Below are 14,746 nucleotides of genomic sequence, written 5' to 3'. Positions count from 1 at the left end.
CCTCCCCCAATAAACACACAGCCCCCTCAGAGCTCAGACTAGGCTGCCATGCCCAATGAGTCCCCATCACTGCCCCGCGTTACATCTCCTCCCGGTGCCCTTTCACCCCCACCCAGGAGCGGAGCGCATCCTCATACACAAACAACAGGACTGGTTCATCTACCGAGGTTTAAAGCACGGAGCACACGCCCACCGGCCCATAAAGGTGTTATTTGCTATGGCGACAGCGGTTGTGGAGTCAAGGCTCTGTTGTTGTGCGTGTGCCATTGTGTGCCGTGCTGATTGTTGACTGACACGTGTAATGAGTCCGTCAGCCAAGCCTTCCTGGGTGTTTTTTAAAGAGTCGCCAGTCGCAACGTCGATGTGTGTGTCTGTGTGTGTGTTGAGAGAGGCTTTATAGAACATGAGGCTCTGGGCATTCAGAGAGAGCTGTTGAGGCTAAGCACAACACTCCTCATCCACACACGCACACAACAGAGTCTTCCCGACGCCGTGGTGAGCCTGATGACAAAGCCGCTCCCGCCGTGATGTATTTACAAGGCAGCGAGTGCGAGAGGAAACCACAAGCAGGCCCACAGTCCTCCAGCGCTGCCATTGTGGCCGTGTAACAACACAGGCAGTTAGACGCCTTTTGTCTTCAAATGAATTGTGAGCTTCTTTTGTCCGGCTAAGATTCTCTCTGGAACAACCCCCCCCCCCCCCCCCCCCCCCCCCCCACACTGTCAATACTGCTGAGACGTGGGGTGTTACCACAACGCCATGAATGAATGTGCATCTGTGATCTTAAACAGAACAACAACAACAACAACAACAGAATCCGAGCCCCAGGAATGCTGTTACTGCGGCATGCAGGTCTACTGATGGAGAGGAAATCGATTCGAGAGCAGAGAAATAAACACTGAAATGGGGGGGGGGGGGGGGGGGGGGGGGGAGATAGAAGAGCAGGATGAATAGGAAGAGTTGGAGAGCAATTCTTCATCTGAGCCACAACGCCGCGTCCTCAGCGGTATTTGTGGACGGTGGCGTTGTGGCTCCATGGACCCCCTGCCCCGCGCTCCATGAGAGCCCCTTCTCCAGGCGGGGGGGGGGAGGGAGGCTACGTGGCGATGGAACACACGGGTGTCAGTGGATGGATGTCTGGCTTTCTGTTATGACATAGCACACCCCTCGTACGCACTTATTGTATGTTGTACGTCCTGGCACTTAAATAAAGTACTATGTATCTTGTAGCATATCCTTATCCTAGCTATCTTTGTTGTATACGGGCAATGGTTTAACCTAATGATTGTCAGTGACTGCGCTGCTCCATGAACATCCGTACTGTACGGACAGCGATATATTGTTGTTTCTCTTTCTTCTGACAAATCTACTTGTAAGTCGCTCTGGATAAAAGTGTCTGCTAAATACCCTAAATGTAGAGTAATGACAGCCAGGATTAAAGAGGTCTCTAATCTTACAGAAAACGCAATGACCAAAGGTGTGCTCTCTGAACGAGGCCAGAGGTTCCCTCTTCAACTTGCGGCTGATTCCGAGGCACACCACATTGTGCACCTCAAAAGAAGGCTGAACAATTCAATGTTTAATTTGTGTCAACAAACTGAAGATGTGCGCATTCGGTGCCGAGCGAGGAGAGAGGTCAACGGGGGAACGTGGGACCCGAACAAGTCCAGATTTTCAATAACAAAACACATTTCTAAGTAGACAACCAACACCTCCTAAAACAATAGGCGGGTGGAGGCTGCCAACGGGGGCCTAATTTAAGACCACCATCCCTCCTCCACCCTGTTCCATCTCCTAGGGTTAGGAGATGGTGTTGTCATACTGCTGGAGCAAGGCCCAGGGTGCGAGTGAGTTTAACTAAACAAAAATACCCCCTCCCGGCCCAGTGTGCCTGCCCCCAGCCAGCCTCCATTAAAACAACTGGTGTGTGTTAACATGCACCGCACATGCTAAACGCTACCCCCCCAAGAAACAGCAGTTGTGTTGGGCTAATGGCACAGAAAAGTATGTTTTGAATGGATAACACACACACACACACACACACACACACACACACACACACACACACACACACACACACACACACACACACACACACACACACACACACACACACACACACACACACACACACACACGTCTCTTCCGGCCCTAGGTGGTAATCTTGTGTCGAGTATGACAAGACAGAGCCCGATCGCTGACATTCACAATGCTTTTCAGCCAGGGTAGCCATGACAACAGCCTGCATCGCTGACGACGGTTTGTGACGGTGTTAAATAATTAGGTGGCATCTCGAATGTGTTGGGAAGTGTTCTGTCGAAAGGCCTTCGTACGCCATTAAACATGGATGAGTTCAACCACAACCCGCGGCCAGATGAAGACAGCTGGGGCTCTAAAAGTCGGACCTCATATGCTAATGCAGCGGGAGTCCAGGAGCCGGCTTTAAGGGGGTGTGAGCAGCGAGAGGCCAGTGTTTTATGGGCGGGACCGGGAGGGAGACTAGTTAACCTAATTGGTCCAGATTAAAGGCAGCAGGGGGCGGGCCGTGCTGCCCAGGCGGCGCGTGGACCGTCCAACCGCACGAGGAATAACAGAGCATTTGGCTCTTATTAGCGAGAGACAGAGGCCCCCAGCCCCGCGCTAGGAAACGGGGCCCCAGAACCTCACACATACCAAAGCGCTGATACAAACCCGAACCCAGGATATCAGATGTTTCATGTTGATCTGCCTTCGAAAACATTGCGCGGCTCCATCAATTATAATAAAAAATGACTTGAATACACCTTTAAAAGATACTTCCCTTTATTAAGATTCGACATGAGACAACAGAAGATATTCGATTCATCCTGCCTCTAATCGGTCTTTGGTATTTACAGGACATTCACTACAGAGTAACAGAGTGTTTTACGTGTTTTTCTATAAAATGTGGACCTGAGGGTTTTGGATACAATGTCCCTAAAGATTGCATCAAAATATCATAATTCTGGCCAGAACGAAAATGACATCAAAAACAGTAACAGTGACTTGGTGCAAGTGGAGGACAGAGTGGTGCAAATTTGGGCAACATTTGAGATAATCAGAAGGCACTCCTGTTTACGGTGAAACAAGAACCTTCTAATTGGTTTCCCAAACCGGGTGATCTCCCTCTCATTACAAAAAAAACAATGAAAACATTTCCTTTAAAAATGCAACCTCATTTACAATGCATATAATTATAATTACACTGTAGAGCTTAAAATATCAGGCCTATTAACTGAATTAAACAAAGATTACTGGCCAACAGGCATTAAATAACATTCATGTACTGTATTAGCAAAATTTCAAGCACATTTTGTAAAATAAAAGTTTTCCAAGTTATAAAAAAATATCCTCCGGGGTTTCAAAGTATAAAAACATTTGAGGATTTCAATACATGACAATGATCGACTTGATTACATCTAAAAGATAATTGCACAGTTTCCCTTGTTGATTAAAGTGTTTGTGCGTGTGCGTGTGTGTGTGCGCGTTCAGCTGCCCTGCACCCAGGTGACGATGATCAGACACAGGCTGGTCGTCCCCACAAACAACCCGAAGACCAGCAGTATCACGGCCTGAGAGACACAGGGACCACAGACGGGTTATTAGACCACAGAGGGGTTACTAGACAACAGACGGGTTACTAGACAACCGACGGGTTACTAGCGACCACAGACGGGTTACTAGAGACCACAGACGGGTTACTAGAGACCACAGACTGGTTACTAGAGACAACCGACGGGTTACTAGACAACAGACGGATTACTAGACGACAGACATGTTACTAGGCCACAGACGGGTTATTAGACCACAGACGGGTTACTAGACAACAGACGGGTTACAAGGCCACAGACGGGTTACTAGACAACAGACGGGTTACTAGACCACAGACGGGTTAATAGACCACAGACGGGTTACTAGACAACAGACGGGTTACTAGACAACAGACGGGTTACTAGACAACAGACGGGTTACTAGGCCACAGACTGCCCCGCAGCAAAATAAGCCACCTCATCGTCTGAAGTCTGAGACGCCATCACAAAATCATAGTGTCGTGCAGGAAACTCACAGCACTAGAGACGATAATGCCTGGAATTCTAAAACAACATATGATGAATAAATGTATTGTTTTACTATCCATATCCTTTGATATAAAATATAAAATATACAAATGTGCATTATACATTCGATCCTGCTATTGATATGTAATTATTGTCTAGGTAAATGAGCAGACTGTATTTCCATGTCGGGAGCCTGTGTGAGCCTGACTTAAAGATGTCCAGACTGGTATTGTGACGATGCCGTTTAACAACCAATCAGGTGAGAGATGAGTACTCACACCCACGGACTCAGCGGAGCGAAGAGGTCGGTTGCTGAGCTTGAGGAAGAATATCCCAGGATAGACGAACAGGAGGCAGGTGGACGTGGTTGACCCTGGACAACATCATCAGGAGTTAACATCAGGAGTTTTCATCTGGAAGATTTCTTTACTTCATGGTGCACAGACCGATGCCGCAATCTCAGTAGCATGAGGGCAGAAGATACTGGGAGCACAATATTGTTTCTCCAAGAATATAATCAAATTAACAAAATCATCCATTTTAATAATCATAGTTAAAGTAAAAGCATAAACCTATCAAAGTGAGTATGGATCCTAATTACCCCTCTAAATTTTAACTATTATCGTGACTGTCTGTTGGGTGCCCAACCTAATAAAGAGGATCCTGTGTAAAATGGTACTGACCCACAACGCCGAAGATGCTCCTGAAGTCAGGGAGGAGGATGGTGGCCATCAGCGCCACCACCAGGATGCCCACGGTCAACGAGACGTGGCGCAGCCAGGAGAAGGGCCGGCCATCGAACAGCAAGGTGATCAGCGACTTACGGGCCTGGAGAGAGGGAGAGAGACACTCAAACGCATGCACTCGACACACTTTAAAGAGGATACGGCCCTTAACGTTTCTCAGATGTTTATCGTTGTTCACGGCCCCGATCAACCTTCTTCTTAGGCAGTCTATTCTGAGAGGGTGAAGACAGCTCTTTTAAGGCATTTGTCAATTTGCAAACCAGATGTTCTTCTTTGAGGGCCGTGATCCACAGATTATTGTATCGTCTACCATTCCTCTCATCGCTATCGAACTGTCAAGGGACAAACAATCATACATTCTACAGCCGTCATGCTTTAACCACATCATCAGAGCACCCAGGCTCTGGAACTCCCTCCCCCCACACATAAAACAGTCAGACACCATTACAACCTTCAAGTCACAACTCAAAACTCACCTGTTCAAACTCGCACACAACGTCTAACTGATCACTGTTTTGATTGTTTTTTTGTTTTGTTTTGTCTTGTTTTTGTTTTATTTATTTCTTATTGCTTATGTTTATTTATTTATTTATTTATTTATTTATTTTTTCCACAATGTCTTTTTTTTTTTTTTTTTTAAATATGTATGATGACTATATGCTCTGTAAGGTGACCTTGGGTGTTTTGAAAGGCGCCTCTAAATTAAATGTATTATTATTATTATTATTATCATCTCCTCCCTTCTCTCCCCTTCCTCATTTTTTACAAATATACGTTCTTACTAAATCATTTTATTTTGTGTTCACTCTGTACAGCATCTTTGAGTATTTAGAAAAGCAGAATATACATTGAATGTATTATTATTATTATTATTATGAAAAAAAACAACACATGCTATACAATAATAAAGCTCACATTAACTAGAACCCATCAAGGGGAGGACGCGCTTTGTCTGCTAAATAAAACGACGGGCGATGGAGTCATTGAGCGCCGACTCACAGGGAAGTGGAGGAGGGGCACGGTGAACAGCACCGTCCCCTGGATGGTCAGCCTGACGATCATCACCATGGGGTCCCGGGGGGCCGTGGTGTCGTAGTTCAGCAGCAGCTCAGAGTCCACGTGGCCTGTCAGGGAACAGGCACAGCTGTGGCCTCTAGTGTCACCAGCGAGGCAAGCATTCAAACGGGGGGCAGCAGCTGCTACTCAGGGAGACGTTGGGGGGGCCTACTGTAGAAGGTGAGGTAGCCGAACAGGGCGGAGAGCAGGTAGATCATGAAGCTGAGGCAGAGGCCGGTGTTGGTCACTTGCTGCATCCTCTTCTTGGTGGGCCTGGGGAGAGCGGATCACAACATCACAACCCAGCCCTCTGGTCCAGGAGGCCTTCCCTCCGGTGAGACGCCTCACATCACCCTGCTGCCCCTCGAGGGATCTCTGAAGGTTTTAATCCTTTTTTAATTGTTTTTTTGTAGAGTGAGATAGACGGGAAGGTGGATAGGAGGGAGAGGGGAAGACGTGCAGCAATGCTGCGGGGCGCTGCGGTAAGGACTGGGCCTTAATGGTACTCGCTCAAATGCTACGGGCTGGTACTGACCGGTCGAGTTCACAGTAGATGGGCAGGACAGCCGTGTGGCAGAGGAAGGAGAAGGCCATGGTGGGGACGGCATAAGCACTCTGAAGAACAGTCAAGCAGAAGCAGGTAAACACTGGAGTAATTCACTCATCCTGGAGCAGGAAGGCCTCTACTAAACAACTTAACATACAGAGATCAAGCAAGGAGGCTTGGTATCCTCATCTTTATTATGAAATTGACCTTCTCTCTCTAGATATTTTATTGTTTAATGATGAGGCTTGAAAACTGGATTATGGAGCAAGAGGACACTTTCACTTCAGCATTGTGCCATGTTGCCACAAATAAACTGTAAAGCGAAAAAATAACACGGACTGGGTTGAAAACACCCTGGAGCATTGAAACTCAGAGAAACTAATTGAATCCTTCCGGTATGGGGGTGAAATTATACTAGTATTCCAGTGGCGCGGTACCTTTCTGGAGATGACGAAGGCTTTTGGAGTACATTCTGATGCCGAGCTGTTTGAGATCTGCAATAAAAACAAAAAGGGAAACCAAAGGTCAAACATGGATGTGCTGAGGTCTATAGTTCTACGGGTCTATGGTCTACGGGTCAATAGGTCTACAGATCTACAGGGTCTACAGGGTCTACAGGATCTACGGGGTCTACAGGGTCTACAGGGTCTACAGGGTCCACCGTTCTAAATGGCAACAGGTCTACAGGTCAGGTCTACGCGACTTCAGCTCTACCCGACTTCAGCTCTACAGGTCTGCAGTGGCACTCTCAATGTGGCAGTTGGACTAAATAGGATCCTAGAGTCACACAGAATAACAGCCCGTTCAGTGAACCAACGCCAGATCTGCATTGATAAGACGTGAAGGTCAGAGTTCATTTCCAGGCTGGGGCAAGGTCAGCTGAACTCCCCCCCCCCCCCCCCACTTCCCCGGACCGGCACCAGACACTCCGGGCCGGCACCTCCCCCCCTCCCCCCTCCTCTGTTCCACATCAGGAAGGGCTGGCCCAATCAGTGCGCTACATCTCCTGGACCCTTTCCTAATCCCCTGGCCGTGACAGTATAGCCCCCCCTCCCCCGGCTCGGCCCTTTGTACACACGGTGCAGAGCGGTCCCACAGGAAGAGGCCGTCTTACCTGGAACCGGTCGTTTCCCATGGTGCCGTTCTGGTGGAGGGGGCAGGGGATGGTGAACTTCTTGACGATGACCTGAGCGGGAGGGAAAGCACACATGAGGGTCTGTTGGGGGACCAGTAGAAAGTGGAACGGTTGAAGAATGAGCACCGAGGTCCACTCACCACGACCACGAAGTACAGCATGAAGAAGAACGAAATGCTGCTGGTGTAGCTCAGCCACCCTGGGGAGAAACAAGATGGCCGCTCCGGTGAGTGGTAGCAAAGGAACCCAAACAGGGACAGGAGACGGGAAAGAGCGTTTCTTTATACCTATTCTGGTTAGCAACGCGAGTGGCAGCACGACAAACACGATCACCAGGATCAGCAGGATACGGCCATCTTCATACCAGGCATCCCTGGATAAAGCGGCAGAACAAGGACTCATTAGTTAAACAATACAGTCCAAACAAGAATTCAACCCAGACTGAAGACAGGAGAGATGGATGTGTAATGGTCAACTCCTTAGAAATGGGTTGTGATTTTTTACCCAAAGCAGCACGACCATCTCAGCCACGCAACACACATTGAGAAACCTCAACCCCTGCAAACCCTTACATGTATGCGATTCAAATTAAAATACCGCGTCGCTCAGTTATATGACCCCTGCATTCCTCCAGCTCAGTTCTCTCGCAGAAGGAGATCAGATATTTTCTGTTGACGATGAGGTTCTTAAGTCGTCGTGTGTGAGACCGTTGCCGGGGACGCGGGCGGTGTTGGCTGACGACATGCGGTAGGAACGTGGGCCCGGCTGGGGTCGGGCCGGGCAGCCGGGCAGGGCAGGGACCCTCACGGTACCAGCAGGGGGTCCCCGAGGGCCGGGCTCCGTGGCTGTTAATGGGGCTCCCACCAGTCGGCAGCACCTGCTCTCGCCACGTCAACACCCAGTGACCCCCGGTTGGCAGTTTCACAGCTGCATGGTTTACCGCAGGCGCTGGCGGTCTCGCCTCTCTGTCTACACAAATTCATGCTCTTTAACTTCATGTCACACGCTGGACTGCGCTGACCCTTACTCTCTCTCTCTCCCGGCCAACACTGGTGTCACAATTGACTCTCGCCCAAGACCCGTACTTCGCCAGCACTTGGCTCCTCTACGGCCCTGCTGCTTCTTCTCATTCACAGAGGAGTCGTAGTGCCAACACGGGTTGTGTAAAGAAACCTCAACAAGCGATTGAAGGCCATGCTTTTGAGGCCGAGAGAAGTTATGGTTAACAGGGATGGGGGGGGGGGGGGGGGGGGGGAGATACATGGAAAACCCATGAAATGCATCGCATTTCATGCTATTACAAGCCGCAGAGCAGGACTCAGTCAAGGTTGGAGCGCCGTTGCCAACAAGTCAATCTCCACCAAGTGTTACAGATTAGCATAAATCCAGCCAACACTGCACCAACCGAAACCCACAGCTGTCCTCTGTGACCTCGGGCCTTCTCACCGGCTCTGAGCGCGTGGAGACAGAGATACACGGGGCAGAGCGTCACCAGGACAGCGGCGAACGCCGCGGAACCTCAACGACAACTTCCAATCACGACCACATTGGGATTAATGAGCCAGCAGGCGAGCTCTGGTTTGGGGAATAAAACGACTCATTTACTGAGGCTTTGTGGGGACCGAGTGTGTTAACATCCCAGAGCCGCTCATTAACAGAACTGTTTTGTTTCGCTCAGCAGCGAGCTGCAATTAGAATGGCAGAACTGATATCCCCTTGTATCACTCCGATCCCGGGGAACATGTGCGAGACGTTTGAGGGGGGGGGGGGGGGTGAACACCGAGCCCTAACACGAAGCAGCTGTGCAGCGGTGAAGATTCAGATGTTGATGGACTGGGGCTGAGAGCAGCGAAAACACACGCTTTGAATCCGTTTTGCTGATAATAGAGCGATGGAGGTTACATTCCTGCCCCGGGACGCTCCGCCTCGCCCCCTCCCCTGAAGGACACGGGCTGCCGGGGAAGGGTGATGAATGGCTGTCCATCACGTCGTATACATTTCCTCTGGGTCTGCTCCGTGTTACACTACACCATACGCCCCCCTCCAACCCCGACCGCTCAGACAGTGCTCTACTGTGGTTTTGCCCGCATCTCTACTTCTACTGCCACATTTCTCAAACGCTCCTCATCTCCGGGGCTAATTCCTGTTTGCGTAGCCTTGTGGTGCGAGATGGTCGATTTGCAGTTGTTTGACAGCCAAAAGGTACTATCTAGAACCTTCTGGGGGTTACAATGGGAAGCGGTGTTTATCTGAGCGCACGTTTTAAGAATCCATCAAGCTAGTCTGTAGGGAAGAAGTCGTCCCACCGCGGCCCTGCTGATCTAATAACGCAGGCGGTGCCATGTTTTGTGGACGCGTTTATCATCATCTCTTCGCCGTACTTACATCGTACTGCCAGGGCTTAGGAAGCTGCTGATGGTGGCCGGAAGCTCCGACTTCAGGATGAACATGTACGACGTCATCGCTGCAACGAGGAACACAGCGGGTTTACAATGGTTGATAAAACACGCAGGTCACAGAACCACTCCTTCATATTTAAACACACTAGAACATGATGTCACGGCAGCGTACTGTTTATAACACACACATGCATGCTGAGTTGGGAGGGGGGGGGGCTGAAGGGTCGCTGCGGCTCTGAGCTCAGGCTGCTGGGTGGGGCGCCCAGCTCCAGCAGGGATCACCCCCAAAGCCCTCTGCAGAGGAGCAGACATTGCGCAGACGCTGTCTGCCGGAGCCGAGGGGAAGCAGCCAGGAGAGAAGAAGTGGCGAGGGAAGGAATGCTAACAATAATGATCCCCGACGCTAATCCTGGACCTTCCCCCCCCCACCCACCTTCTTAGGAAACAGGAAATCATCGGCCTACGTCTCTGGTGGGCTAGTCTATCCCCCCTCAGCCCCTGCATGCAGCCAATCAAAGAGGACACTTTGGGTCACTTCCGGCCGGGCAAAGCGGGCCCCCGAAGCATCACAAGGAGAGGAGTGAAAGTGTGTGGTGGGGGTGGGGATGTGGTGGGGGTGAGGGTGCACCAGGAGAGGAGGAGCGTGTGTGTGTAGCCAGAGAGGAGGAGCCTGTGTGTGTGTGGTGGGGGTGGAGGTGGAGCAGGAGAAGAGGAGAGTGTGTGTGTGTGGTGGGGGTGGAGGTAGAGGTGGAGCAGGAGAAGAGGAGCGTGTGCGTGTGGTGGGGGTGGAGGTGGAGCAGGAGAAGAGGAGCGTGTGTGTGTGTGTGTGGTGGGGGTGGAGGTGGAGCAGGAAAAGAGGAGCGTGTGTGGGTAGCAGGAGAGGAGCGTGTGCGTGTGGTGGGGGTAGAGGTAGAGGTGGAGCAGGAGAAGAGAAGAGTGTGTGTGTGTGTGTGGTGGGGGTGGAGGTTAAGGTGGAGGAGGAGAAGAGGAGTGTGTGTGGGTGGCAGGAGAGGAGCGTGTGCGTGTGGTGGGGGTAGAGGTAGAGGTGGAGCAGGAGAAGAGGAGAGTGTGTGGGTGGCAGGAGAGGAGCGTGGGGGTAGAGGTGGACCAAGTGGGGGGGAGCCTGTGAGCCGCAGCTCAGGGGAGGTAAAGCGCAGGCGCTGGAGATGTAAAGGGGTTTGTCGGGGAGTCAGCCGGAGCCAGGAGTTCCCTGGAGCCTCCCAGCCTCGAGGGCAGGTCCTCTGCTCTCCCCAGAGCCGGCTGGACTTTAAATCCCACAGATCCGCTCATTGTTGTCTTTAGAAGATTCCTTTAACAACCTCCGTGACCACACAGACGCACGAATGGCCCGTCCATCACTAGAGGAAGAGTCTAGAATCTCTTCACTTTGGTGGACAGGTGTGACTTACTTCACAATAGCTACCCTGTTTTTTAATTCACAAATTGTCCAACCCTCTCTGTAAGGAGGAACTTTTCCATCACGGTTTAGTTGCATGCGGTAGGGGACCTCCAGCAGGGCGCTAAAAGGCAGTGAGACGCTACGGAAACTCATCCGGGAGTGGTACTTACATATCCAAACAAAAACAGACCCTGGGCAAACAAACAGATCGTATCGGTCAACACTGGAATGCTATTGTAGCCTAATAATAAATAGTCATGATAAATCCTATTAGGGGGAATCTGTGTAAACTCTGTGTGTGTGGTCAGCCTCACGGGCACAGAGGGGTGGATTCCAAATCAGGCAGAGGCGCTCTCATTTCATTAGGTGGAGGGCCGGGCTGCGAGCCCCAGCCCAGCCCGTCATTAGGGTCAATTGGCTGAACAGCCTTCAGCAGCGTAGATGAGTGTTTACTCAGAGTGAGGCTAATTGTACCCTTATAAAAAGGGGCCAGGGCTCTGGACAGATGCAGGCTGTTGTAGTGGCAGCTCTCACACATACTGTCCCATGCCTGGAAAACCGCAAACATACCAGAGGCAGTGCAGTAATCCAGTCAGCTTGGCTACTAATGTCCACAGATGAGCCAACACCTAAGCTCACAGTGTGTGTGTGTGTGTGTGTGTGTGTGTGTGTGTGTGTGTGTGTGTGTGTGTGTGTGTGTGTGTGTGTGTGTGTGTGTGTGTGTGTGTGTGTGTGTGTGTGTGTGTGTTGGATGGAAATGGGAGGGCTAGAGGGGTTGGGGGAGGGGGCGTCCCATTAGGTTACTCAACACTGGGGGGGGCGGGTCACCATCAGTGATCAATTAGAGGAGGGCTCGGGTTTCAGGCCACGGGGAGAGGGCAGCGAGGACAGCAGCACAGGGTTAAAGGTTATCACCTAAACTGGGCAACAGCTTCCAATAGGAAAAAGCTGTACCTCAACACAAACTATTTTGTGGCCAGTAGGGGGCGCTGTGTCACACTGAAATTAAAGGGGGCCTTGCCTAACCTTCCTGTAAACAGTAACAGCTACAGTATTATGCTCAAAGTGTGTAAAGCAATAAAACAGGCCTAAACATGTGACATTGTTAAAATCTGATTGTTAATGTTCAGTGCATCCCAGGTCAAATGTGACTATGGACAAATGTTTTATATGACTACTACTTAATTTACCATTTCTGTATTACATATTAGTTTGAACCCCATTTAGTGCAAGATGAGCTTTATGACTTAAGAAACACTGCAATCTTCTTTCAATATGCCTACCGAGAGCCGTCAGTAATTTACCAAGAGATCACAGCAGCCATGCAGCGGACGTCATACATACAGAGAACACCCCCTTGGGTTTGTCAGGTGGGAAACTGTATGACTGAACAATGTTCCTGCTGTTGGGGGATGTTTGGCTGTTGATAATAATGTGCTACTTGTAAAGTGTTCAATTAAATGAGAAGTATTCTAGCATGTATTCTTCCTGTATCAACCACACATGTGAATGCTACAAAGTGGAAAGGCTTATGACTTACCTCCAATGTTTTGGGTCAGAATGCTGAGTCCAACCAGAATCTAAAAGACAATTAGGAATTAGCCCGGAAGTAATGATAAGCTAAAGACACAAATAATGAATGTCCTTACTTTTCAGAGATTACATTTCTACATCGATGTATGATAATAATACCCATACAAATATGTATGACACCAATACAAATATATATGACACTGATATATTTATGTTGAAGAGTGAACTTACTTTTCCAGGCTTTTTTAAAGCTTTTTCTCCTAGATCTTCATACGAATTGATACCTAGAATACATAAAAAAAACTAATCAAAAGCAATTATGCAAAGTAGACCCATTATTGCCATTTGAAAATACTATGAAAGGAAGTGCTTGTTTAGGTATAATGAATCAATAGCTGTACACATCCTGATCAACATGAACTTTTCACTTCCCTTTGTCTTCATTGATGGGGAAATCAAACTGAACAATGGCAGATCAGATAGCGTTAACTCAGACCACTGTTGTACACGTTGCACCTCATCAGCTGACTTCCAGATGTGATGCCTCAGCGACAACAACGTAACAACTCACAAAAGACGAAAGACCAATGGCCTCGTGGTCTCTTACCTGTCTGGTCACAGAGCTGGAGGAGCAGATGTATAGAGAAGCCCGCTAGGCCGGCCACCAGCAGCAACAGAATACTATGGTGGAACCGCAAACAGAACAAACACAACCAGGCTCTTGTAATTCAGTCACAGAAATAAGCACATGAATAAAATATGAAAATCCAACGACTTGGCCGTCACAAATATAACATATGGCTTACTTACCAGAAACCCACTATGCCAGTGTTAGCCATAGCGAACGCCAACCCCAGGATTCCACTGCCCATGATGGCGCTCATCAGGTTGAACACGCAGGCAGCGAAGGGTGTTCCTTTGACCCTGGGCGCTTCTGACGCCTAATCACCAGCATAAGGAAGAAAGGATGGAACCATGTTATGTAGGTGTATGCTCAACACAGACGAGCAGCTAAGAACCGCATTAGTACCCACAGTCACAACACAACACTGTGGTGGAATGTGGGTTCTAGGAATGGAAACGGACGCGATAAGGTGGGATTTGATTTGAGCCACTGGTCGCTGGACAGCTGCCTGGGCTTGGGATAGGGACACTTCCTACCCGGAAAAACTTGACCTCTTTAATTGGGGATATCCTGGTAGGTGTAATTCTGGTGTCAGATTCAAAACAAGCTTTGAATGACCCTTGGACTGGAATAATTGGACACTCTGGTGTCATAAAAGACGGGAGAACCACCATGACATTGGGCAGGCAATTAAACACACCAGTATAACGAAAACATACAAATCCGACAGAATAGGAAGCAAGACACTAATACAGACCCTTTTAAAATAATAATTGAACAGGTTTAGTCAACTTTGCATTCTAACTTTACCTCACAGATGTGTAGTCACTATTTGACCCACTAACATATTTAAGGGGACAGAGCAATATAACAAGCTTGATATATGATATTACTTACATTCCCTAATAAAGGGGTTGCTTCGTCATCTCCGATGTTCGGGGTAGTGCCATAGTTTGGAAGGTCACCGCTTTCATTGCTATTGATGCTCATTCTATCTAGTTACAAAATGTTGAAAAAAAAACAGCTAAACAACACAATACTTAACTAAAAAAAAGTTTAAGTATCTAACTTTATAATGCAAACGGAATTCCTTTTAAGACGGAGCGTGTTAAATTCAACATAATAAATCAAACTTCTGTAAGCGCCTTACATTTAAAGTCAGAAGCAGAGCGATGATGTCTGTCACATGACCATGTTTCTGTCGCGTTTTGAGACGTAGGAGCCTAGTAT

General features: G+C 49.0%; 1 protein-coding gene across 2 annotated transcripts; it reads right to left on the bottom strand.

The window, feature by feature from the left end:
* Positions 1-2,784: 2,784 nt before the first annotated feature.
* Positions 2,785-14,711, bottom strand: slc38a6 (solute carrier family 38 member 6). 2 transcript variants are annotated; one of them, XM_056590497.1, is made up of 17 exons: positions 14,667-14,705; positions 14,414-14,511; positions 13,702-13,832; positions 13,499-13,572; positions 13,123-13,175; positions 12,899-12,938; positions 9,946-10,024; positions 7,848-7,933; positions 7,701-7,759; positions 7,540-7,611; positions 6,863-6,919; positions 6,414-6,493; positions 6,051-6,151; positions 5,822-5,946; positions 4,760-4,904; positions 4,355-4,449; positions 2,791-3,590 (listed from the first exon to the last, which is right to left on the bottom strand). In XM_056590497.1, exons 2-17 carry the CDS (start codon positions 14,504-14,506, stop codon positions 3,507-3,509), a joined length of 1,374 nt encoding a protein of 457 aa, XP_056446472.1. In that variant the 5' UTR covers positions 14,507-14,511; positions 14,667-14,705; the 3' UTR covers positions 2,791-3,506. The 2 variants fall into 2 exon arrangements, with proteins under 2 accessions (XP_056446473.1, XP_056446472.1); XM_056590498.1 differs by having other exon boundaries at positions 2,785-3,590; positions 14,414-14,711.
* Positions 14,712-14,746: the final 35 nt, after the last annotated feature.

Source organism: Gadus chalcogrammus, chromosome 5 (assembly GCF_026213295.1).
Source record: "Gadus chalcogrammus isolate NIFS_2021 chromosome 5, NIFS_Gcha_1.0, whole genome shotgun sequence".
NCBI classification, from domain to species: Eukaryota; Metazoa; Chordata; class Actinopteri; order Gadiformes; family Gadidae; genus Gadus; species Gadus chalcogrammus.
This window is presented reverse-complemented; position numbering and strand designations above follow the sequence as displayed.

What these genes read in the sequence shown, in the direction of transcription:
- slc38a6 (XM_056590498.1), bottom strand. Translation starts at nt 14,506, where the DNA reads ATGAGCATCAATAGCAATGAAAGCGGTGACCTTCCAAACTATGGCACT. An exon ending in CCTTCGTCATCTCCAGAAAG is followed by an intron (nt 6,494 to 6,862) that starts GTACCGCGCCAC and finishes ACTGTTCTTCAG; the next exon opens with AGTGCTTATGCCGTCCCCAC. An exon ending in TGCCCCTCCTCCACTTCCCT is followed by an intron (nt 4,905 to 5,821) that starts GTGAGTCGGCGC and finishes CCCTCTCTCCAG; the next exon opens with GCCCGTAAGTCGCTGATCAC.